The sequence below is a fragment of the Astatotilapia calliptera genome, chromosome 3 (assembly GCF_964374335.1).
Source record: "Astatotilapia calliptera chromosome 3, fAstCal68.1, whole genome shotgun sequence".
NCBI classification, from domain to species: Eukaryota; Metazoa; Chordata; class Actinopteri; order Cichliformes; family Cichlidae; genus Astatotilapia; species Astatotilapia calliptera.
This window is the reverse complement of record NC_137424.1, coordinates 8,793,437-8,819,093: the sequence shown is the minus strand read 5'-3', so window position 1 is coordinate 8,819,093 and position 25,657 is coordinate 8,793,437. Positions and strand designations below refer to the sequence as shown.

Here is a 25,657-nt window from a genome sequence, read left to right as displayed (position 1 = left end):
CCAATGACATGAGAATGTCCTTTTCAGTGGCCATCAGCATAAACATCTCCAGCTTGTTTGCAGACAGGCTGCTTCGGAGTCTGCTTTTAATGAATTGAGTGTAGAGCAGGGGTGCTCACACTTTTTCCGCATGTGAGCTACTTATAAAATGACCAAGTCAAAATGATCTACCCACTACAAAAATCCAAAACATATACTTATTTATAAATATATTGAGGATTCTTTATCTACAATGTATATACATGCATAACCGCAATATCCAATATTTCACAACACAATTAACAATGTAAATTTTTTGTCATTACCTGAGTTTACTCTGATGACTTGCACTGAATTGAATCAGCCAGGGATGCATAGTCCGGACAGTAGCTGCTGACGGCCAGCCTCAAACACACTTCCAAATGTTCATCAGTCATGGTGGAACGGTACTTGGACTTAATGATGTTCATGTGGGAAAATGATGACTCACATAAATAAGTGGAGCCGAATAATGCAGTCAAAGAGGCAGCACATTTCCTCTTGTTGGGGTACTTTACTTCTGTGAGTAAGTTCCAGAACTGTCCATGATCTCTGGACTTCAGCTCAATGTCGGCTTGTAGTGTCAAAATCTCATCTTCCACTCCAGAAGAGTTCAGGTGAAATAGTTTTGCAATTTTTGATGCGAGTGAATCGACATCAGCATCTTCCCGAAAAGGATAGCACATGAAGGTAGCGACTGGCTCGAGCAAAGAAAAGTCTTGAAAGCGTTTGTCAAACTCTGACAGACAATTGTCAATCTGCTCTGTGTAGCGTGCACTGTCAAGTTGCAAACAGGCCATCCCTTGCATCTCCAGCTCTGACGCCAGGTTTTGAAAGTTTATCAAATCATGGCGCTGCAGCTTTAAAGAGAGATGTTGCATCTTTCGTTTGAAAGCATTAACTGAGCTGATCATGTTGATCACTGTTTTGTCTTTTCCTTGCAGCTGTAGATTAAGGTCATTCAACATGTTTGTCAGATCGGTTAAAAATGCCAAGTCTAACAGCCACTGACCGTCATTAAGTTGCATGTATTCTGCTTGTCCAGCTACACGGAAAAACTCCTTAATCTCCGGACAGAGCTCTCGAAATCTTTGCAGGAATTTCCCTCGACTAAGCCACCTCACGTCAGTGTGTAGCAACAACTCAGAGTGGTCGCAGTCAGCCTTCTCCAGATGTGCACGAAATAACCGTCTTTGAAGAGATCTGGCGCGAATAGAACAGGCGATCTTCGTTGCAACATTCATGATCTCCTTCATGTTGAGCATTTTAGCGCATAACGCTTGTTGGTGGATTATGCAATGGTAATTTAGGAAGTCCGGGAAAGCATCGTCCTGCCTGCACTTGGCAATAAATCCATTCAAGCGGCCAACCATTGCGGGTGCTCCATCTGTGGTAATAGACACCAATTTGTACACTGGGAGCTGGGTTTTCTCGATAAAGTTTTTGAACGACTGAAATATGTCCTCTCCTCGCGTCTGTTCTTTCATGGGCAGGACTGTTAATAGCTCTTCTTTTGCAGTGATATCAGTAAACACCATACGAATGAAAATGCACACCTGGGCTGTGTCACTCACGTCCGTAGATTCGTCCAACTGCAGTGAGAAACACTGGCAATCTCCGATGTCCTTCCAAAGTTGCTGGGTTAAATCCTCCGCCATGGCTTCACAGCGCCGTGTAACTGTACTTCTTGACAGCTGGAGAGCTTTGATCGAAGATGTTATTTCTGCCTTATTTTTAAAGTCTCGGAACAATGAGTCAGCTGCTTCAACGAATGCCTCTTTTACCATCTCTCCATCTTGAAAAGACTTCTTGTTTTTAACGATGATGTGACTCACCCGGAACGATGCTTCGGTGGCGGCTTTCGCTTTTGAAGTTTGTTGTGTGAAAAATGACTGCTGTCCGGACAACTGGGATTTTAGTTCCTTCACCTTTTTCTTTCTTAGCTCGCTTTTCGGCGGGAATGTAGTGTCGTATTTTCCGTGAACAGTTCGAAAATGCCGCTCCACATTTCCCTTCTTTGGCATTGCGATGGCAGCCTGGCAGATGAGGCAAACGCACTTCGAAAATGACATCGTGAAAAAAAAGTCTTCCTCCCATTCCGTATGAAAGTGATACGTTTTTGTCTTCTTACTTGGTCCAGCTCCCTCACTCATTTTTAACCCTTTCTTAGGTTTAGAAAAAACCGAGAGCTAAAAATTGGAGTTAACTCGCTGACTAGCTTGTCAGTTTTACTACACTTCGCGCCGCTGTTTGCGCATGCGCAGTGACCTAAGCGTCAGAAAAAATCCGATGTCATCTGACTGGCTTCCCTGTATCAATCAAGTGACGGGATGGATGATAGGCTGGCATCTATTTTTTTAATGCCATGCGATCTACCAATACTACCTTTGCGATCGACTGGTCGATCGCGATCGACGTATTGAGCACCCCTGGTGTAGAGAACGTTCTTTCACAGGCAACCTGAGTGAGGGAGAGGGTCAGCAGGTACTTGTATGCCAGCCCAAGGAGACGATAGGCATCAGACAGCATGTTGAACCGCCTGAGTATTTGATAGCAGCACAGTGGGCAATTTTTGCAAGAACCACAGCTTTCGGTCACAATTTCACTTTCTTCGTCCCATTCTTCAGATCTGTCCTTTGCTGTTCTGGTCGTGTACTCATCTACATGTGATGTCTTAAGCCTTTCCCACTGTTCAGCAAAACGTTTCAGTTCTGACTGAAGGTTATTAACTGTAGCCCTGCTGTCAAATTTAAGTAGACAGGCGCTGAGGTTCTGAAATGCATTACTTGGAAGAGAAACTGTTCTGACCTGGCTAAACTTCCTGGGGTCCAACCATGCCAAATCGGCAAGAAGAGGGCCATGTATGACAAATCGTCTGTGGATTGCTTCAATAACTGTGTCCAGGATGATGTTGTGCACTTTCACCTCATATGATTTCTCAGCATTGATTTGCAACTCATCTTCAGGCATCTCTCCGGCCATGCCTTTTCTCCTTTTGGCTCTCTTTTTAGGTAGTTCAGCCTCCACTTCCATGTCTGTGTTGTTCTCCCTCTCCTCTAGTTTTTGATTTGTCTGTTTCACAAATGTGTCTGCAGCTGTCTTCACAGTTGGAAAGTCCCTGGCAATACTTTTGAGGCCATCTTGTGTGGCAGTCACCATATGATGGGCAGAGAGAATGTCCATCCCCTTTGACTGGAGGTACTTTGACAGAGGAGTTGTTGCTCAAACACTCTAAGAAATATCTGTGCTGTTAACACAGTTTCATGCTTCAAGAGACACTCTTTAAAGCCTCGTGCTTTGGCACAAACAGCTGGCTTTTCTTTTTCCCTCTTTTCAATGGCTTCCATCGTCAGCACTACATCAACGAAGAGGCCATCATCTGGTTTTCCAAAATGTCCAAAGATTTTCTGGAGGGCATCATGCTTGGCCCACCACCGTGTCTCACCTATTGGACTGAGGCGTCTGTGTCTTGTGTTTTCGGTTTGTTTCTCCCACAGATTAACCCTGTGATAGGACTCCTTGATGAACACAGCTATGTCATTAAGTAAATTAAAGAGTGATCCACTTTCAATGACACTTTGTGTTGTGTCAGCAATCACAAGATTAAGTATGTGTGCATAGCACCACACATGCACATGAGTTGGAGACTGGGCAGTCATAAGTGCTGAAAAGCCTTTGTACTGGCCCTGCATATTTGAAGCACCATCTGTTGCATTCCCAATGCACATGGCCTTGTCTAGATTCAGATGCTCTAAAACTCCGGAAAGCAAGTTTACAAAGTACTGCCCCGTGGATGCTTCGCACCTCACTATGGAGACAAGCCTCTCCTGCACAGACTCAGTAACATACCTGATGATTACTGAACACTGATCATAACCTGTGATGTCTTGGGTTGTGTCTAGCTGAACAGAAAACATCCCAGCTTTCTGGACATCACTGGCGATGCTCTCTTGAAGGAGATGGCCAAGTGCATCAATCACTGAGTTGACAGTTGTTTTGGAGAGTAGGGTGATGAGAGATCCTCTACCTCTTGATCCACTGGTCTGATGCAACTTCTTGCTTTTTTTCAATGCAGTCATTCAAATGTTCTCCAAGGCACATATCATACTTGCCTAATAACACAATCAGTTCCAGAAAGTTACCATGATCGATGGTGTTATCACCTAAAGTGTATGCAGCCTCATTCTCCACATGCCTATAGCTGAGTCCCCTCTTCCCAAGTACTTTGATCACATCCACTATACGCTCTAAAACTTGCCGTCTCTTTTTCACTTGTGCTCTGTGAGCTGACAACTGACTGCCAGCAAACAAGCTCCTGATGTTGCCTTTTGAGCACCTTAAGAAAAAAGCTTCCGCACAGGTCTGGTGTGTATTGCTCTTTTCATGTGCGCAGATGTATATGTCGCCAGTCACTCATGCCTGTTATAAATGTGCTGGTGTCAGTCAGCCTTGCAAATGCCAGACACACAAAGCAGAACAATAAATGGCGTTCTTTGCAATAAGTAAGCCACTTCCTGTTGGTGCCATCTTTACAGCTGAACACCCTCATCACAACTGCACTGCTACTGTTCTGCTGTGGGTGGTAATCTAAGAAGGCCTGTAATATGGCAGGTTCAGGGCGAGCAAAGTAATCGATGCCCTGGCTCTCACTCTCCTGCTCTTCCATCTCTCTCTCTTGCTCCATCTCTCTCTCTTGCTCCATCTCTCTCTCCTGCTCTTCCATCTCTCTCTCTTGCTCTTCTCTCTCTCCTGCTCTTCCATCTCTCTCTCCTGCTCTTCCATCTCTCTCTCTTGCTCTTCCATCTCTCTCTCTTGCTCTTCCATCTCTCTCTCCTGCTTTTCCATCTCTCTCTCCTGCTTTTCCATCTCTCTCTCCTTTTTTTCCATCTCTCTCTCTCCTGCTCTTCCATCTCTCTCTCTCTCTTGCTCTTCCATCTCTCTCTCTCTTGCTCTTCCATCTCTCTCTCTCTTGCTCTTCCATCTCTCTCTCTTGCTCTTCCATCTCTCTCTGTCTCTTGCTCTTCCATCTCTCTCTGTCTCTTGCTCTTCCATCTCTCTCTCTTGCTCTTCCATCTCTCTCTCTTGCTCTTCCATCTCTCTCTGCTGCTCTTCCATCTCTCTCTGCTGCTCTTCTGTCTCCTCTGTCACAGACTTCTCCACTTTTGATGAGAAATCAGCTGGTGCAACATGGATTGGCACAATTTGTTAAGACTTTGAGAAGTTTGAGAAACTAACCTTAAGCATAAAATAAAATTTACTATCAGTAACTTCATAGCACCCGCCCAGCAGTATATAAACTCCGTCATGCTAGTTACGCTGTACGAGTTATTCTAAGCGACTGTATAAAGTCACCACAACGAAAACAAACTACAACTAAAATTAGTTTATATCTGACACAGATAGACAGCAGGTCATAACTTCTTACCTGAAGTTCAGTTCCTCTGCCACTATGACCGGCGGCCGCCTCGGGTCTCTCCTCCTCCTGCCTCCCCTTTCCTTCATCCACCTGCTGGCCTCCACCACTTGCTGATCTTGCTAAATCTATGGAAGCTATGCCATAGCTACCACCAAACAATTCAGTAATTTTCACACATTTGGCAGCGTCTGCCTGAAGGGCTTGTTTCTTTTTGGCCCTAATTTTTTCGGCACCTCCTTTCCTTTTTTTGTTCTCCATTTTCTTTAGTTCGTCTATAAGATTGCTAAACATGGGGGAAGGTGCATCCGACCTCCTCGGCTGTAATTGGTCCAGCCCAGAGTCGATCATGACCAATTGGCCAATCCAACACCTTTCATTGTTTATACCCTTCCCAAAAAAAAAAAACAAAACAAAACAAAAAAAAACGGTCGGCCCATAAAAACAAAAAATCGCCAGCGGCCCACCGGGCAAGTGCCCGGTATGCCCGATGGCCAGTCCAGCTATGAGGGCAGGGCTGTGTTGGTCTGAGACTGTAGACATTAAAAAGTCCACAGGAGAGATGGTAGCTGATTAAACAAGTGTCATGAGATAATAACAAAATGCAAAGATTGGTGACAGCGCTTGGAACCATAAGGCAACAAAAAACTGTGAGAAATAATTTAGGCTCTGCCTGTGAATCACTCTTTGCTTCTCTTCTTCCATCCCACCATTTCATATATCACTCTGCACTTGCTGTCTATGTGAGAACAAGGCACAACTTGCTATTGCAATAAACTATAATCTAATTATCCACACCTAACAACTCTTACACTTAATCTATAATAAAATGATGACAGAAAAATGTTATAGCCCTGCCTTTAGTAGCCTCACACAGCTCCTGCTGTTTCCTCCTCATGTCCTTACCAGCCATGTCTGCACAATGTTATATCATGAGTAATATTTTTTTTAAAAATCCATCTAAATAAAACACACACATGCACGCACACACAGGGACATTTTAGACCTTCTTCAGAATACTGTATATACTATGAGCATCATGGTGCTGATCCAGAATCCTTACATTATTATTCATTACTAGAGCTACAATAATAAAGCAAAGAGGAGGGGGAAGTAATAAATATGAAATAATGTATTTATGATTCCATTTGTTTCACTATCCACTCTGTGCAGAGGCAAAGCTTATTACATGTTTAAACTGTAGAGATACAATCATTTTACTGCTGTAACATCCAACTTTTGTCTTATTTAAAATATAAATCTAATATAATCTGCTTCTTAATGTATGTTCTTTAAAATACAGCTTGTGTGTTTAATATATTATAATTATAATAATGCATAATTATGTGAACATGCATATTAGATCGTTTTTAGTGAAATATAATCCCTCCAGAAAGGCAGGAAAAGCCCAGAAACTTACTTTAAAACTAAATATGTTCCCTAAAACGGTGACAGAGCTACAGACCCATGACAGCCTTACACAGGTAGCCAGCAGCTGTGACCAGCACTACCTGTGCAGTTAATAAAAGGACAGGTAATGTTTGTCGCGCTGTTGCACACACAGCACGCTCGTTTGTTTCAGTTCGTCAGTAGCAACAAGACAGCTTACCAACGTGTACGTAATAAGCTAATACTCCTGGGTGCTACACACTACAGTGTGCGCTGTACACCTACTTACTGGTTTTGTCGCATCAGTCTGTGTCTCTGAGTTAACTTGTGTTTCTCCTACAGCTCCGGACCGCAACAAATGCGCGTGCTCTTTGTGAGCTCGTTCCCGGCTCGTAACCAGCGCGTTCTGCCGTCAAGGGCGATCATTGGTTAAATGTGATCATGTGACTGATGCAAGCCAGATCCTTTTATTTAGCAAAACTGTGATTAATAGTTAAATATTATTGTTTTAGGGGCACAGACAGGACTCCGCACACACACACACACACAAAAAAATAATAATAATTTAAAAAAAAAAGTTGCCTCAACAAAAGGGCACCTTGGGCACCATCAGGAAAGGGGCGGGTGCTCAAGCCCCTGTAGCCCCCCCCCCCCCCCCCCCCTCTGTACGTTCCTGCTGTTAGGTTAATTGTGCTGATCCTCGGGTTGGGGGATTTGTGTTTGTACTGGAGCGCAAAATTCAAACCAATGGAAGATGGACAACAAAAGTTCAAAGCCATCAGGTGCTCAGGTTAGAAAAAAGAGAAAAGATGCAGGTAAGCAGACGTGTGATTGGATAATGGCAGCTCATCCTGAACCAATCAGACTAAACTCCAAACAATACATTATGTTACAGATTTTAATATTAATTAGTCATTGTTACTTGTTGATTTGTCCTTTTCTCATTGTGTGACGAATTATGACGACTGTTTGGTAGCTGTTATTGTCTCTCTCTCTCTCTTCATGTGTGTTTCTCTGGTGAAACAATAGTTTTGTGTTAATGTTAGGGCTGCACGATTTTGCATAAAATGAGAATCACGATTTTTTTGGCTTAGAATTGAGATCATGATTCTCTCATAACAACAAAAAAAAAAAAAACAACAAATGTCTCACGTTTTGTTGTTGCAGCAAAATGTTGTCTTGCTTGAAATTCCGTCTCCACCGTTGCTCGACGCTGCGTGTACAGAGCAGGTAGTGCAACAATAGAAAAATAGTTGCGGGACGGCACTGTGTAGCGTTTGTCTAGGGTGTTGATCGTTTTCCTAAATCCCTCGTTTTGCACAGTGTTGATGGGAGCCATATTGTAGGAGCCATATTGTCAATCCTCAAGGATTGACGTACGCACGATGTAGTTATAAAACAGGGTTTATTCTGGTCTTGGCAACCCGTGAGAACTGCTCACGGACAAAACAATAAAACAAAAACATCACATCAAAATGCGCTCTTGTACGTAGTGTCAATCAATCAAAAAAATCCTTAATTACAGAAAATAAACCATTTAAAATACACAAACCTCGTGAGCTGACATCCAGGAGGTGCTAAATAGAGCTTTATGGCCTGTTATGGTTCAAAAATATTGGAGATGGACACCAGAGGAAAAACCCACAATAACAACACTGGTCCGGTCGGGTTGAGTCAAACGATGATTTAATGATCACACACGTGGGAGATGGACACTGTATGCAGACAGTCTCAGATCTCATCTCAAAAAACACATTTCCATAGTTTTATGAAATCAGGGTATTAGAACGCCCCCTCATGCGTAGTGACAGGTGTAATACAATCAATGTTGACAATTTTATTTAACACAAAGAATAACATTGTCTCCTTCCCGAGGGCAGACGCTAACTGCCCCCCTTCTCCTGGAACCGTCTGTACCCTGCTGAGACACAACATGGCAGCTACAAGGACTCTTTCATTTATTAAGACCATTAGTGTGTATTGCTCTAAATCAAGTATATAATATTAAATGAATATTGCTGGATCAGCTACTTCTACTTAAAACATATTAAAACATGACTAAGCACAAAATCACCAAGAATGACATCTTATAAGTGCTGTGTAAGCGCGTGCGGCCTTCCAAGCTCAAAGCCTTTGCCCTCCATAGATCAGCCAGACTCGCGCTGGCTGTAGCTTTTAACCTTTAATTACCTTGAGCACAACTCTAAAATGAGCAACAAACTGCAATGTGTATGAAATGATCATGGTTACATCTGCAATGGAAAATCATGTTATTATTCTGATACCTGTAAGAAAGATCAAATTAAAGTTATCACCATCACTGTAATGCAAAGAATAATATAAGATCAAAAACTTCAATTCATGCTTAATGCAAAGCTGGTTATATACTTCTAATGAACTAATCATGGCATATTAAAATATTAAATGATAATGAGAAAAACATCCCCTCCTTATTCTACAATTCCCTCTGTTGACCTCTGGAGAATCCAGAGGTCACAAACAGTTGTGTCCCTCCTTGGCCTACACATTCAGCTCCACATGCATCATTGGCATCATGGACATTGGAGTAATGACTCCAGGGTCCACTGCCCTCACAGACATACTTTTGAACATTCGTCTGGCACAAGGGATGAGACAACAACAAATAACCATAATACCCACCACAATAGACAAAGAAAACATGACCGAAGCGATGACCCCCTTCCACCGTCCGAACACTGAGGTCAGCCAGCCTTCTAACGGATTACCAACACCGGAGTGATCATGCATAGTTTCAGAAAGGCTCTTTAGGCCCTCCAGAGCCTTGGTTACCGACCCATCTGGAGCAGTATTGTTTGGAATAAAGGTGCAACACTGGTCAGCAAACATAGCACATACGCCCCCCTTTTCCGCTAACAACATGTCAAGGGCCATTCTATTCTGCACTCCCATTAACGAGGTCGGACCCACCTGCTCCGCTAGCCCCTCCAATCCGTCTCTGGTCAGGTTAGAGAGCCTCAGTACATTGTAATGAACATAATTAATCCTATCTACATTCTTGTTTGGAGTCACTGGAAAGAAAGCAGAAATTATTGGAATATTTTCAAACCCGGCTGCTATTTGGTCAACAAGTTTAAATTCATTTGGAACCCCCCTGGGCACTCCAATGGAGTCGATCCAGGTGGGGGAATTCATTCTAGGGTCATAAACATTTGTGTTTTGTATTCCTCTCTTTCTCAAAATGTGTCTTTTGCGCCTGGCTGCCAAAGTGCGCGTATTGTGTGAGGGAATTGATTTTACCTTATTTCCGATTAGCATAAGTGGCGCTCCTAGTCTCACCATCGCACACGTCCCCACGCTCCCAAGAGGAACACGTACCAGTAGAGTCCTGTGCCCGCAATAGTAATACAGCCCGCTCCTAGCCCAAGTCCCAATTAGGGTGGCTGCATCACTCACATTGTTGGTGGTCCTCCCAATCTGGGTGACCGAACACCAACTGGGGTCAATTTCCCCCAACCGATATTTAACTTTATCTGTGGTAAACTTAAAGCACGTATAATTATCTTTCCGGGGCATAAACGGCCCTACTTGCGTGAGCTTGCCAATAGGGGGAAATAGACTGGACAACACAGTGCAGTTCCCCGTATTCACAGCTCCTCTAGTTATTTGCAACATACAATTATAGCCCCACTGATCCTCTGGATGCAGAGGTGCAGGCTCTATAAATAAACGCGGCCTTGCTGAAGCGCAGGCTACACAATTAGCCACTTTTTGTTCTCTAGCATTTTGGGCTATCCAGTCCAGCCAGATGTTACTGTCACTGAACCCGGTAGCGCGTTCAATCAAATCCTGAGGTTTCAGGGTGGTGTAGTCCACCGACACTACTCGCCTCTCTCTTGGTTCGTGCTCCTCTGGTGTAGCTTCCGATGACCCGCTCCCCTCCTGCCCTGTAAAAGATGCAACAGAGCTGGTGGGAGTAGAAATCACACGAGTTGTTATGTCTTCTCTACCTGCCGGTACGCGATTAGTTTTTTCTAGGAAATTAACTTTAATTAACCCTTTTGGATCAACCCCCGCTATTTCCACCCCCAAAATTAAATACATAGATTGTTTGCGATGCCAATTCCCCAATGACAAAGTTAACGCGTTTCCAGAGGGGCTAAAATCCCTCTGTAGTTTAAGCCCGTTTTCTGATCCTGATTCTAACGGTTCCCAATTTTGCCCAGTGTAACCCCTTACCTGGTCCCAATTACGGCACCAGCTGTCATAAGGACGATTTCCCCTCTCGCAGTGCGTACTCACTGAATAATCCCAACAGACCCACACATTGTATCCCCTCCAAGCACTGCCGACGTCCCTGCAATTAACAACATCACACAGATCAAACGTAAAGGAAGTTGTGGAGCCAATCACATAATCTAATTCTAAACCACCATATGTGCTGAGACACTCATCCTTTTTACCAGAGACCTCGCGCTTCACTCTTGCCCGCAACCTTAAATCACTATGGACCACGCGTGATGTACTTGGTGTATCAAACAACGCCGGACTGGCATGGCCTCTGTGCTCAGACTGGTTTCCCGGGTCGGTCTGCAACAAACAAATCAAAAAACAAATAGCCATGATTAGCAACATAGTTAACATCAAACTCATAATAATTTTAAACATTGTGATGGCTTTTGAAACTCTTCTTTCATCACCAGTGTCTACTTGTTGTGATGGCATGGTGGTATGTGAATGTTATGGTGTAGTAAAAAGTTCAAAGCCCTTTATCAGAGCCTCTCTCTTGTTTTAGGTGTTCAGTGTGGTACCGCTCCTTTTCGTTGGCGCGGCGATCTCCTCCTTGTCTGCTCCTCTTTCTTTGACCTTCCGGGTAGACTACCGGTCGGTCCGTTGCACAGGTGTGAGGGATTATTGTGCCGCTCAATTTCACCTGCGTCGAGTTGAGATTGATCCTTCCTCACCAAGCCCTCGTGTGCAGCTGCGCACTGCGTCCAGTGATACCAGGTGTCGCCTTTCCCCTTCAGTTGGACCGCTGTCGCCGTCCGAGCCGATACCTCATATGGACCAGTCCAGCGGGGCTCCTTCCACTTTCGTTTGATGACTCTCAGCCACACTGTTTTCGCGTCCGGGACTTCTCCTTCTCCTGTGGGCCCCTTACAAGCCGCCTGTTTCGTGAAACTGGACACTAGCGCCTTTAGCTCGTTCCAGTAGTCTGCGTGGGACCGGTTCCCCTTTTTGTCCCGTTCACCCGAGCCCACCGTCCAAGGTGCCGGAAACTGTCTCCCGGTTTGCAGCTCGTATGGTGTAAAACCTGTGGATTGATTAACAGAACATCTTATGGTCATCAACGCAACCGGCAGGGCTGCGACCCAATTTAGCCCTGTTTGCGCGCAGATTTTTGCCAATTTGTTTTTCAAATTTAGGTTCATTCTTTCTACTTTCCCCTGAGACTGAGGATGATAGACCGTTCCAAATTTATGCTGGACGCCCAACATTTTTTCTACTTTTTCCAAATCTTGATTTTTAAAATGGGTTCCATTATCTGATCTAATTCTTTTCGGGAACCCATGACGGGGAATGTAATAATTGATTAAACACTTAATGACAGTCTTAGCATCCTCCTTTTTTGTAGCCCAGGCCTCTGGCCAGCCGGTCAAAGCGTCAACACACACTAACAAATATCTTACACCGCCCGGCCCGGAATCAATCATATCAGTGAAATCAATAACAATCTCCTCTCCCGGCCTCTCAGGGGGCCGAAACTTACCCACTTCCGGTTTTACTGCTGGCTTAGGATTGTGTGCCCCACAGATTAAGCACATCCTGGCCTTCTCCCTTATCATTCCTCGCAGCTCAGGATGCCACCAATGACACAAATTTCTTTCCATCTGGGCTCTCCCCACGTGGGCAAGTCCGTGGGCTTCATCCACCTTCTGTTCTGCCATTTTGGCTGTCAGCACGGGGCGCCCGTCTGGCCCCCTCCACAAATGTCCATCCTGCCAGGCTCCTTTGTTTTTCCACACCCCCTTTTCCTCTGGGGATGCCTCCTCCTGGGCCCGTTTAACTTCCTCAATCAGGTCAACAGGTATCTCTTCTTCTGATGTTACCTGTATCATTTGTCTCTGTCCTTTGTAGCCTGCGGCCTCCTTTGCGGCTTCGTCTGCTCTCTGGTTTCCTTTTTCCACCATACTGGTTCCTTGGGAGTGAGCTTTGCATTTTATAATGCTCACCTCCTCTGGGTCAGCCAAGGCCTTTTCCAGTTCCTCCATTTCATGTATGTGGGAGATAGGTGCATTGGTTGCTGTTCTGAATCCTGCTCTTTTCCACTGAGGCAGCTCCACATGCGCTGCTCCAAACGCATATGCCGAATCGGTGTAGATGTTCACTCTCCTGTTCTTGGCTAGTCTCAAAGCTCGAGCTAAGGCTATCACTTCAGCTCTCTGGGCCGACTGCTTTCCCTCAATCCTTCCTGACTCTCTGACCTGATAATCTCCTTCTACTCTGCAGACCACCGCATACCCTGCTTTCAGTCCTCCTTCGTCTCGGTGGCAACATCCATCGGTGAACCAATCCTCAGCTCCCGGTATGGGTTCGGCCTTCAGGTCCTCTCTAATCTTTTCCTCGATCTGTGCTCTTTTGGCGCAGTCATGTGGTTCCCCTACACCCATTAAATCTGCCATGTTAATTCCTTCATGTGTGAATGTCAAATTTGGGGCCTCTAAGACTTTGCTCAGTCTCTGTTGTGCCCGTGGTGACATACAAAATGCTTGTGAATTTACGTATGCCACTATGCTATGTGTAGTGAGTATTTTTAGTGGGTGTTCTCTCACTACATGTGCTGTTTTTTGGATAATTCTAGCAACCCCTGCTGCATGTTGTGTGCATGTAGGATGCTTTGCTTCTGTTGGATGTAGTTTTACACTAACATACATGAGCACTTCTCTACCCCCCCCTTTTTTCTGAAACAACACTCCATTTATAATTGAGTTTGTCTCAGAAACATCTAAATAGAATGGCTCGTCATAATTGGGTGTGGCTAAATCTGAGGCCCTTGACAAATCCTGTTTTACCCTAATAAATGCGGCTTCAGCTTCAGGCGTCCAAGGTAACTCAGCCTTAAAGTTTCGAACACCAACTTGCTTCATTAGGCCCCTTAAAGGGGCAGTTTTTCCTGCATAATCCGAAATGAACTGCCTGCTGTAACCTGTTAAACCAAGAAAAGAAGGCATTTCTCTCACAGTTCGCGGTTTTGGGTGTGTCAAAATTTGGTCCCTGTGTGTGTTCATCAAACCCACTGATTTGTGTGCGATTACCCGGCCCAAAAAGGTCACTTCAGGGCGAACCAACTGCAGCTTGTCTTTACTTACTTTAAAGCCACATTCCGCCAACCTATTCAACACAACGAACGATGCCGCTGTACAATCCGCTGCTGACGGGGCTGCAATGAGAAGATCATCAACATATTGTATTAATGTACAATCATTAGGCAAATTACATGACGACAGGGCTTCTTTAAGCACCTGATTGAAAATGCCTGGAGAAAGTGCAAAGCCTTGTGGCAAACGTGTGTATCTGAGTTGTTGGCCTCTGTATGTGAATGAAAAAATGTCTCTGAGTGACTCATGCAGAGGAAGACAAAAGAATGCATTTGCCAGGTCAATGCACGTGAACCACTTTTGGTCACATGTGATAGCTGATAAAGCTGTGTACGGATTTGGTACCGGTGCAGTAGTAGAGAGCAATATTTCATTAATGGCTCTCAAATCATGTGCCATACGGTATTTTCCTGTTCCATGTTTCTCCACTGGTAGAATTGGTGTGTTCCACAGTGAGTGAGAGGGCTCTAACACCCCGGCCCTTAGCAGGCCTTCTATTGTTTCTGTAATTCCTGCCTCTGCTTCAGGTTTATGTTTATACTGTGGTCTATTGATCGGTGTGTGTGACTTGAGCTGGAACAAGACAGGAGGACACTTAGCTAGGCCAACATCCGTGGGCCCTTTTGACCATAGACTGTCAGGCAGATTCGACAGTCCAGCAACTGCGTGAGGATGATCTACACACTCCTCACCATGTGTTTTTAAAATTTCTTTATGTTCCAAAATCACTGTATCCTCACAGGCACAAGTTATGCGATAGGTCTTACAATTTGGAGCATAAGATAAGTTAGGAATTTGGGTTCTTTGCCACCCTGTGTCGTCCAGTGCTCGCCTGACCATTGGACCTAGATCACCTGCACCATGACCTTGGTGGACCGCCAATGTAATGTGAGGGGTTGAATTTTCTTCCACATTGTACCAAGGCCGTTGTTCATCAGTTAATTTCACAGCCGCGGCTACACCTTCTGGTCCGATGTAGATGTCATGTGTTTGCACATTCCACGTCTGACCTTCAAGATCAGATTGAAATAATTCACGATAGGTGTCGTCATTCTCTTTATCATAAAACAGGGTAACGTGGTAAGGGTCGCGCGGAGGGGAGTAAACTGCCAAGCTCATTATCCAGGGTCTCCACAGCTGAAATTGCCTCAGAACATCCTCTTTCACTAATCTCCCCCAGTAGATGTTGACTTTTGCTCTTTCACAGTCTTGAAGCAGATATTGAGTCTTTGAACTTGTTCCCAGGCACGGAAAATGCTGGCCCCCTGGCAGAGTCACAGATAATCCATCTGCTGAACATGTGATTGTGGCGCCCAACTTCACGAGCAGGTCCCTGCCCATAAGATTCACTGGCGCTTGCGATGACACCACATAGTTGTGTTTCAAAGTCTGCTTGCCCAGCTTTGTCAAAGCTGGGTCAGTCACTGGCAGAGTTGTCGGGATCCCGGAAAAACCCACCACGTTCACTGTGTGGCAGGACAACGTTGCACTGTCTGGTGCTGCTCTCAAGGTTGAATATGTTGCTCCAGTGTCTACTAAGAAGGGCAATTCTGTCCCTTCTATAGTCATTAACAGCATGGGATCTGCCAGCACCATACTGTTTGGTCCCTCCGGGTCCCTTCAGTACTGGTCCTCCCTCCAGTCAGCCACTGGATACTGCGTGGCTGGTGCTGCACTCGGGTTTGGGGCCTGATATGCTCCCCTAGAGCCATCTCTTGCTCTCGGAGCTCCACGTGCCTGGGATTGGTAGCCTCTTCTTTGATTGTTCTGACGACGTTCTGGGCAATTTCTGCTCCAATGACCCTCTGCTCCACACCTCCAACAGACATTCCAAGGCACACTGCTGAGATTCCCCGTGTCACGAGCTCTTTGTACTCCCCCCGCTGAGCCACCACGCCCTCTGTACGATCCACCGGTTCCCCAATTCCCTGTGGGTTGGTTCTGCCTTGGTGCATTGGCGGGCCATCCGTCATTAGTGCAGGGACCCGGGCCACTATCTGGCCATTCAGGCCCAGGACCAGGCTGGGTCGCAACTATCATAATTTTTTCTGTTTTTTCTTTTTCCTCTTTTTTCTTTTCGCTGACTTTGTTTCTGGCCTCCACCAACTGTAGTTTGAGTAGAGACGCTTGTGCCTCCTCCAACTCTTTTTTCTGCTTGTTCGCCCTGTCCTGCTCCAGCTGCAAACGATGTGAGACGTGTCTTTCCCACTGCACCGAATCTGCTACGGCAAAATCTGGGTTTTTCTGTAGATCTTCTGTGACCTGGTTTGGCAGCCCTGCCAGCACCGCTGAGCGAAACCATGCCCGATGTTCACCTTCTCTACCCGGATGGGTACCTGTTTCTAACAACCACTGATCTCTGGCTTTTTCTAAAAACTCTCTAGGTGTGTTTTGGGGGTCCCAAATTATTTTAGGTATGGCTCCTGTATTAGGGGTTGGGTACTTTTCACGGACTGCGTCAGACAAAGCACATTGCACTTCATGGTAAGGCAAATCATTTGCATGGCGAGTTGTGCGAGCTATAGCCTCTACATCTGCTAGCCCACCACCGAGCATACACCGCGCAGAAATGGCGCGAAAATCGCCAATCGCAAGCTCCTCTCCTTCTGTTAGTCTGCCTAATTCACGCAACCACCTTGCTCCGCCCCCAGTTATAGGTGGAAGCTGTTTAACCAATGCCTCCAAATCTCTTACTTTGTATGCGCGGTACACTGGTTCATTTTTTGCACCAGCCACTAAAGGCAAATTATAATGAGTACCCGCAGCTTTTTCTGCTTTGGTCACAGTTTTACACTGTCCCAATTTTCCCTTGCCTTTTGAACTCTTAAAAATAGGCCTCCTCTGTCCCTGCTCTTTTTTCACCTGTCTTGACCTAAGATTCCTGGCTATACTTGGTTCTGACGCGACTCCTCCTCTGTCGTTATCTTCGTCATCTTCTTCCTCCTCTGTGGTAGATGAATCTTTGTCGCTCTCCTCTTCTGCCATGCTTCTTCTGCCTCTTCTGCCTAAAACACAAGCTTACCTCCCTTTTTTGTGACGTTTTACGGCTCCTCCTTCTGGATCACTCCGCAATGTCTGCCTGTTAGCTTTCAGAAATACTTTCGCTCCTCCCAAGGTCACTGTCTCCTTGTGATCTGCTTGGTAAGACACACAGCCAACGCAGTGTGTCAAGACTTAACCAAGCCTCTTTCATTATTCACTTTTAATAACTACTTTTCAAACTGGAACATAAATGTTATAAACTCATACACACTGCATATTAACTTTGGGGCACAAAACAATAACACAGCTCAAATGCATTCACACAGCCTTAAATTTTTCACAGAAAATTGCTCCAAAGTAATATCATGTTTGCTCACAAACTAACAAATTCACTGTGTTGTTTACCGAGCGAGGGAGCAATGGACCAATTAATTCCAAACTCCTCAATAATTAGCTATATAGCTCGCTCTACTTCAATGCCAAACCATAGTACTGTGATTAGCTTTATTCAAATCAAATATATGTTTCAAAGCCTTTCAAACACACACCCACACACACAATTTCAACCACGCACTCTCAAGCACACATTTGTCTCCTTTAAATCTACTAATCGCTTGGAGACATCTCCACAGATAATTATATTATTTCCCAAGCAAGCATATCAAAATCAAAACCGTCTAGTACCGACTCTATCATAGCCTGAGCAAAGTGGGCGGCCTCTGTGGGCTCCCAATTTGGATCATTTTCATGCTCAGTCATCTCCTTTAAGCCTTGAAATAAAAATAGGCAACGTTGTATATAGGCATTTAGCTCATGCAGCTCAATCACGGACCACACTGTCATCTCATAAGGTGAAACACCTTCCTCAGTCACTATGTGACATTTACAGGTCACCTCCAATTGACCGTCTTCCTCTGCTATTTGTATGTTACAGGTTGCAAAATAAAGCACAGGCATGTTTGCTTATTCTATTTAAACAACGATTTAACAGTATTAAATGGGACTGTTTAATGCATGGGACACAATATAATCATTTATTGTTGAAGGGACAAATGTCAAAGGGGTTCTAACAGGTCCACTTTATTGCGTGCTCATAAATTATTGTTATCTGGGTCACTCACCCAATGTGCTTTATTGTTTGAGATTATTAATTATGTCACGCTTATCAGTGGCTCATATTTATTTAAGGCCTATGTTTGAACTTGACAACAAAGGCAGAGCATCATTTCATCCTTTCAGGGTGAAACACTCCACTTTCTCTGTGTCATGGCAGCTCAGAAAACTTCATGAACTTTACTTATTTAAAGATATGACTTAAAATCAGTTGTGTTATCAGTATAAAATATTTAAGATTTAATTAAATTGTTTTCAATTGACTTACAGCAGCTTACTCTGACCTAGGAACACTCTCTTATGCTCCTCAAAAACTGAAGTTACTCAGTCTTAAATGATTTTTTACATTACATAAATCAACTGTGATTAACAAATAACGTTCTAGTGATTCCCACTTGGTTTAAAACATTCAAAAGCCTTCTAGGGACCTATTCTGATCATAGCCTATGTGTTTGTAAGCTTGTTTGCATTTAACCCTCTGCACTCAAAGCATTTACTACACTTTATCAATCCGGACAGTCACGCCGAACGAAGCTTCTGACCTTCAAAGGCCGAGTGCCAACTCATTATAAGCACATTTGCAAGGTGTGTCTGAAAATTATTTAAACCACTCTCTTTAAATCAGAAACTATTTACATTGTTATAACATCAAAACCAGCAGCTTCTTTACAGGCTTTCAGCAATAAAAGGCCTTCTGCTTCTAAGGCTCACACACACTCTGGGCAGGAAGTGAAAAGCTCTGTTCTCCTCCCAGCCACACACTCATTTGCATGTTCACACCGTCTAAAAATAGCTCGCAGCGCTGCAGCTGCGCTCTCATCACACGCAGGGTCACACAAAGCTCAGACAAAACTCTATTCACAAAAGACGTCTTATATTTACAACCACTGACAGACATGACAAATTCAGCACCTAACAAATTTCGACAAATTTAAATTAACGGGTCCAACCGAAGAAAGCTTCACTTTTTTGTACTCAATCAAACAGTATCTGTTACTTCTGGGAACAGTTTCTGACCTAACTTCTAAATCCCTAACTCAATTTAACTTTGTCCAAACAAGCACATGACACCGTTTCAAACGATGAGGAGTCTCGGTAACTCCTAGCTTATTTCGGGATGCCCTGTACCCCACAGTTAAACCAAAACTGAACTACCCCTGTTCGCCGACAGGTCAAGACCGCGCGTCCACGGCCAGGAGGGGGCGTAACCCCCGGGCTATGTGCTTCTTAGCAACTTCTGGTGCCGTCCTATAATAATTTCAACCTAACCGATTTTGTAAAATTTTACCATAACGGGTCCTACCGAAGAAAGATAACTTTTTTACGACCAATTAAACAGTCTCTGTTACTTCTGGAACAGTTTCTGTCCTGATTTGTAAAACTATTAAACAGTATCTGTTACTTCTGGAACAGTTTCTGTCCTAATTTCCCTACCAAACTACCTGAGTCTTCAGCTCAATATCCAGGGACTCAAACCCAACATTCTCTGTTACTTCTGGAACAGTTTCATATTTCTTCAACTTCATTAAATACTCTTAAACAACTTTAACTGCATAACACACGGTGATTCTCATCAAAATCAAAACAGACACCCACCAGCAACGTCAGTGAGCAAACTTTTAATTTAATGCAGCCCAATTTGGCACAATTTGGGAATCAACTCAACAGGCAGTGCCTTACCTTTAGAAGCACCCGCGGAGCTCACTCACATCAGATCCCTGGTCCGTGCCTGTCCGCTCGACAACCTCAGACCGTCCACACCTCGCACGTCCACCCCAATACCACAGGACGAGCCCCCAAAATGTTATGGTTCAAAAATATTGGAGATGGACACCAGAGGAAAAACCCACAATAACAACACTGGTCCGGTCGGGTTGAGTCAAACGATGATTTAATGATCACACACGTGGGAGATGGACACTGTATGCAGACAGTCTCAGATCTCATCTCAAAAAACACATTTCCATAGTTTTATGAAATCAGGGTATTAGAACGCCCCCTCATGCGTAGTGACAGGTGTAATACAATCAATGTTGACAATTTTATTTAACACAAAGAATAACATTGTCTCCTTCCCGAGGGCAGACGCTAACTGCCCCCCTTCTCCTGGAACCGTCTGTACCCTGCTGAGACACAACATGGCAGCTACAAGGACTCTTTCATTTATTAAGACCATTAGTGTGTATTGCTCTAAATCAAGTATATAATATTAAATGAATATTGCTGGATCAGCTACTTCTACTTAAAACATATTAAAACATGACTAAGCACAAAATCACCAAGAATGACATCTTATAAGTGCTGTGTAAGCGCGTGCGGCCTTCCAAGCTCAAAGCCTTTGCCCTCCATAGATCAGCCAGACTCGCGCTGGCTGTAGCTTTTAACCTTTAATTACCTTGAGCACAACTCTAAAATGAGCAACAAACTGCAATGTGTATGAAATGATCATGGTTACATCTGCAATGGAAAATCATGTTATTATTCTGATACCTGTAAGAAAGATCAAATTAAAGTTATCACCATCACTGTAATGCAAAGAATAATATAAGATCAAAAACTTCAATTCATGCTTAATGCAAAGCTGGTTATATACTTCTAATGAACTAATCATGGCATATTAAAATATTAAATGATAATGAGAAAAACATCCCCTCCTTATTCTACAGGCCTTATTGCCTTATCTTCCATCTTCTTCGTCAATTATTTTCACTCTTTAAACAATATTTTCTCCATGTGTGGAGCTAACTGTGAGTTGCAGCATGCAGACACCATGTGTGCTAGCAAAAGAAAAGTGGCTGGGTGGAGACCCAAACAGCAAAGCTGTACCCTACACAGTTCACCACCAGAGGGTGCAAAGGAACAAAATCCAGACATACAGCTTAACAAATATCAAATGCAACAAACATCAAATGCAAAAGACCGTTACACTCCCACCAATCACTTGTGATTAAAAAGAATAAAGTATTGCCTATGAACTAATGAATGGCTTTTGAATGAACTATCGTGAATTATCCTTTAAGCAGAGTGCGGTGGAGAATCGTCTTCCGCTTCCATCAGAATGACTGTCTTCTGAATGGGTCTTTCCAGGTGCACAGGTTTGGAGTTACGTTTTCCTGCTCTATCCAGGGTTGGATCACTCAGCAGCAATTTCACCTTCCTCACTTTTCCATCCTTTCCAGGATACACTTCAATGATCCTTGCCAACTTCCACTGGTTGCGTGGAGTTATCTCATCCTTCAGGAGGACAACATCATTGATCTTAGCATTTCTGTGCTCTTTGGTCCACTTCTGTCTTCCTTGAAGATTTAACAAATACTCCTTTTTCCACCTTGTCCAGAAAGTGTTGGCAAGTAGTTGAACACGACGCCACCTCTTATGGAGATAAAGATCTTCTTTCACAAACCTTCCTGGAGGTGGAGAGATGATTGTGGACTTCATGGTTAGTATGTGATTCGGTGTTAAAGGTTCTGGGTTTGATGGATCACATAGTTGGTCAGTAGTCAATGGTCTGCTATTAATCACTGCCATGACTTCATACAGGAATGTCCTCAGAGAGGAGCTGTCGAGTTGTTTGGCTGATTGTTCCAGAATGGACATGAGAACACTTCTTATGGTGCGAATTTGTCTTTCCCAGACACAACCCATATGACTAGATGCTGGGGTGTACATGAGAAACTCACAGTCCAGTTTCCCTAGCTTGGCTTGATCCATTTCCTTAAATGCTCCAATAAACTCATTTCTAGTGCCGACAAAATTCGTGCCTTGATCACATCTTATCTGACGAACTGTACCTCTGATGGCCATGAATGCACGTAATGAGTTGATGAGGGAATCTGTAGAGAGATCGTCAAGCATTTCAAGATGCACTGCTCTGGAGCACATGCAAGTGATTAGCAAGCCATAACGCTTTAGCTCCTTGCGGCCTTCTTTGACATAAAAAGGACCAAAGCAGTCCATCCCACAGTAGGTGAATGGCGGTGTGGTCTCCATCCGATCCTCTGGGAGGTCTGCCATCTTCTGCTGCTCTGTGCGCCTTCTGAACCTTCTGCATTTTACACATTTATAGATGTAAGATGACACGATCTTGCTGCATCCAAGAATCCAGAATCCGTTAGCTCGAAGTTTGAGCAAAGGCTGTTTCTTGAACCATCTTTATGATTGTTAACTCTGCTTCCTTTCTCTCTTGTTACACTACTGATGTCGTGTGATCTACTCTTGTGATCCTTTGCTTCTTTCACATAGCACTTGAGTCTAGCAACTGCCTTAATCATCCTCGACCAGTCGGAAAACTTGTGTAAGCGATCTAACAGTGACCTTTGTTCCTCCCCTTGTATCTTGTGGACTTGAACCTTCTTAACCTCCGGGTCACTGGTTGATAACTCTCCCACCTTAATTTCCCCACTGGGTATGATCTTCTGCCAAAGGAGGTCTGGGCCTTTGAACCAGTTTGATGCTACAAGTTGTTCTGCTGTGAGACCTCTTGAGGCGTGGTCTGCCGGATTATCTTCGGAAGTTACATACCTCCAATGGGTTGAATCTGTGCTTTGTTTGATGCGTTCCACTCGGTTTGCAACAAACACATGAAATCTTCTGGCTTCATTGCTGACATATCCGAGTACCACCTTCGAGTCAGTCCAATACCTTTCTTCTGAAATTTCCATTTCCAATTCCTTTTTCAGCATGTCACCAGTGCGCACAGCAACAACGGCCGCCGACAACTCAAGCCGAGGTATAGTTGTGACTTTGGTTGGTGGAACTCTTGATCTTCCCATCACCAATGAGCAGTGGACTTCACCAGTTGTGCTTACTGCTCTGAGGTAAGTGCACATTCCATATCCAGATGCACTTGCATCAGAAAAATGATGAAGTTCGTAGTGCTGTGCCTTGAAGGTCGAAGGAATGTAGCATCTGTGAACCTTTACGTCTGCAAGGTTTCCCAGGTCACGCAACCAATACTCCCACTGAGGTCGAAGTCTGTCAGGTAAGTTATCATCCTGGCTGAGTTTATCTCGACACATTTGTTGCAAAATCTGCTTTCCCAGCAGAATGAAAGGTGACACAAACCCAAGTGGATCGAACACAGAGGCGACTGTGGCCAATACTCCTCTTCTGGTGAGTGGTTTGTCCTTAACAACTACTCTGAACTGAAATTGATCTGATGCCACACACCATTGTACGCCAAGTGCTCTTTCCATGTGTACTTCACCGAGTGCCATATCTAGCTCTTTGGGAGCTGCAGCGCATTCTTCTTTCGGAAGCGAAGCTAGAACTTTGGTGCTGTTTGAGATGAACTTGTGCAACCGAAGTTTGCCCATGCTGCAGAGTTTGCGTGCTTCATTAACCAGCTGTATTGCCTGATCTTCAGTGTCAACACTTGCTAGTCCGTCATCAACATAGAAGTTGGTTTTGATGAACTTGATGGTTTCTTCATTAAAACTTCCTTCCCCTTCAGCTGCAAGATGCTTGAGGCCATAGTTGGCACAACCTGGAGAAGATGCTGCTCCAAATAGGTGTACCTTCATCCTGTAGACAGTGAATGGAGTTTCAAGGTCACCGTTCTCCCACCACAAGAACCGTAGGTAATCTTGGTCACAAGCATGCACATGGAATTGGTGGAACATGCGTTCGATGTCACACATGAAAGCCACTGGGCCTCTTCGGAAGCGACACAAGACTCCGAGCAAGGTGTTTGTTAGCTCTGGACCAGTGAGGAGATGGTCATTTAAGGAAGCGCCTTGGAACTTGGCAGAGGCATCAAAGACGACACGAATCTTTCCGGGTTTTTGTGGATGATACACACCATGATGTGGGATGTACCATACTGGTGTCTTGTCAATGTCTTGCTCTGTGACCTTTTCAGCATCTCCATGGGCTAAGATGTCATTCATGAATTTCTTATAGTCCATGTAGTACTGCTTGTTACTCTTGAGCCTTTTTTCTAAACATTTGAGGTGATGAATAGCACATACCTTGTTGTTTGGCAGGTTCGGCCTTTCACTCTTAAATGGGAGTGGCATTTCAAAATGACCATCCTCCTTGTGCCTAATGCCGGCCTTCATCTTTGTTAAAAATTTGAGATCTTCTTGAGAGACCTTTGTGTCTTCTGGTGCTTTCTCAACAAAGTCAGACTTCAACATCTTTAGGACCTCTGTGGGAGAGATCATTTCCTTTATTTGAGTTCTGTAGACATAGTGAACCTTGTTGGTGAGATTTAAAGAGGGATTAATGTCAGGCACCACTTCCTTCACAATGACTTGGTGACTTATTCCGAAGGCGTCTCCATAATCGAGACATGGATTGCCATAACCCACAATACTCCATCCCAGATCAGTTCTTTGCACAAACGGCTGATTTTCCTTTCCAGACACAACCTCACAAGGAACAAGTGCTTGGGGGCAGTTGTACCCAATCAGCAGACCAACATCACAGCTTTGTAGTGGAGCGATCTCACTTGCAATGCAGTCAAGATGAGACCATGCCTTAGCTGTTGCAGGCGATGGAATGTGATTTCGGTTTGCGGGAATAAAGTCTCTGGCATACGTCACTGGTAGGGAAATGGTCTTATTTGAGTAGAACCCTCTGACTTGTAGACCTGAGAACTTGCGACAGGACACAACTGTGTTTCTTGAAGACATAGTAGTGAGCTTTAGCTGAGTCGATTCACCTTTGATATGCAGAGCTTGTGCCGTTTCTTCAAGAATAAAGGTCGTATCGCTCTGTGTATCAAGGAGCGCGTACACAAGAATTTCATGCGCTGGCTCACCTTTGGTTGACACCCATACTGGAATAATGGAAGATGTGTGAGTGTCGTCAACATTCTGTGTGACTCTGTTAGAAGTCGCTTCACTTGTTGTTGGTGTGACACTGTTGTCTTGTGAGACATCTGCGTCCGTTTGTCTTGTCCTGTCACTGTTCTTGTGTGGATTTCTCCTTGTTCTGTCTTCCTTCGTGCGATTATCATGAAGACATGTTGGATGTCTTTTATTACATGTGTCACAGGTTTCTCTCCCTTCGCAATCCTTGGAGCGATGACCAGAGTTCAGACAGCCAAAACATAACTTCTTGTCTTGAACAAACTTTAGTCTCTCAACAATGCTCTCATTTATGAACCTTCTACACTTAAGTAGGCTGTGACTCGACCTTTCACAGTACACACAACTAGCACTAACAGTCCTATCATTTGAGTTAGTTGCTAGCACCTTTGCTCCATTGCCTCTGTTCCTTGTTGTTTTTGCCCCTTCAGTTTCACTTGGCTTCAGAGCAAAGAGAGATGTTATGGGATTACAGGCAATTTTGGCTTCCCGTGAGATGAAATCTACGAATTGGCTGAAGCTTGGAAAGGTGTGAGTCTCTTCTTGCACTTCTGTAACCTTTCTGTTCCACC

At 44.3% G+C, this 25,657-nt stretch overlaps 2 protein-coding genes across 16 annotated transcripts in view; one reads left to right on the top strand and one right to left on the bottom strand.

The window, feature by feature from the left end:
* Positions 1 to 25,657, top strand: part of LOC113017539 (phospholipase D1-like) — a 118,436-nt gene that overhangs the window by 78,770 nt on the left and 14,009 nt on the right. For 2 of the 15 annotated variants that reach the window (XR_013905240.1, XR_013905238.1), the window contains exons 1-2: positions 22,964 to 23,090; positions 23,316 to 23,385. The exons of 11 other annotated variants lie outside the window; for them this stretch is intronic. The gene's annotated coding sequence lies outside the window, so the exon portion shown is untranslated. Of the gene's footprint in view, positions 1 to 22,963; positions 23,091 to 23,249; positions 23,386 to 25,657 lie in introns of those variants that run through there. 2 more of the 15 variants (XR_013905248.1, XR_013905239.1) reach the window with 2 other exon arrangements.
* Positions 8,485 to 13,852, bottom strand: LOC145424269 (uncharacterized). Its single transcript, XM_080297443.1, has 2 exons — positions 12,570 to 13,852; positions 8,485 to 12,113 (listed from the first exon to the last, which is right to left on the bottom strand). Exons 1-2 carry the CDS (start codon positions 13,732 to 13,734, stop codon positions 11,599 to 11,601), a joined length of 1,680 nt encoding a protein of 559 aa, XP_080153569.1. The 5' UTR covers positions 13,735 to 13,852; the 3' UTR covers positions 8,485 to 11,598.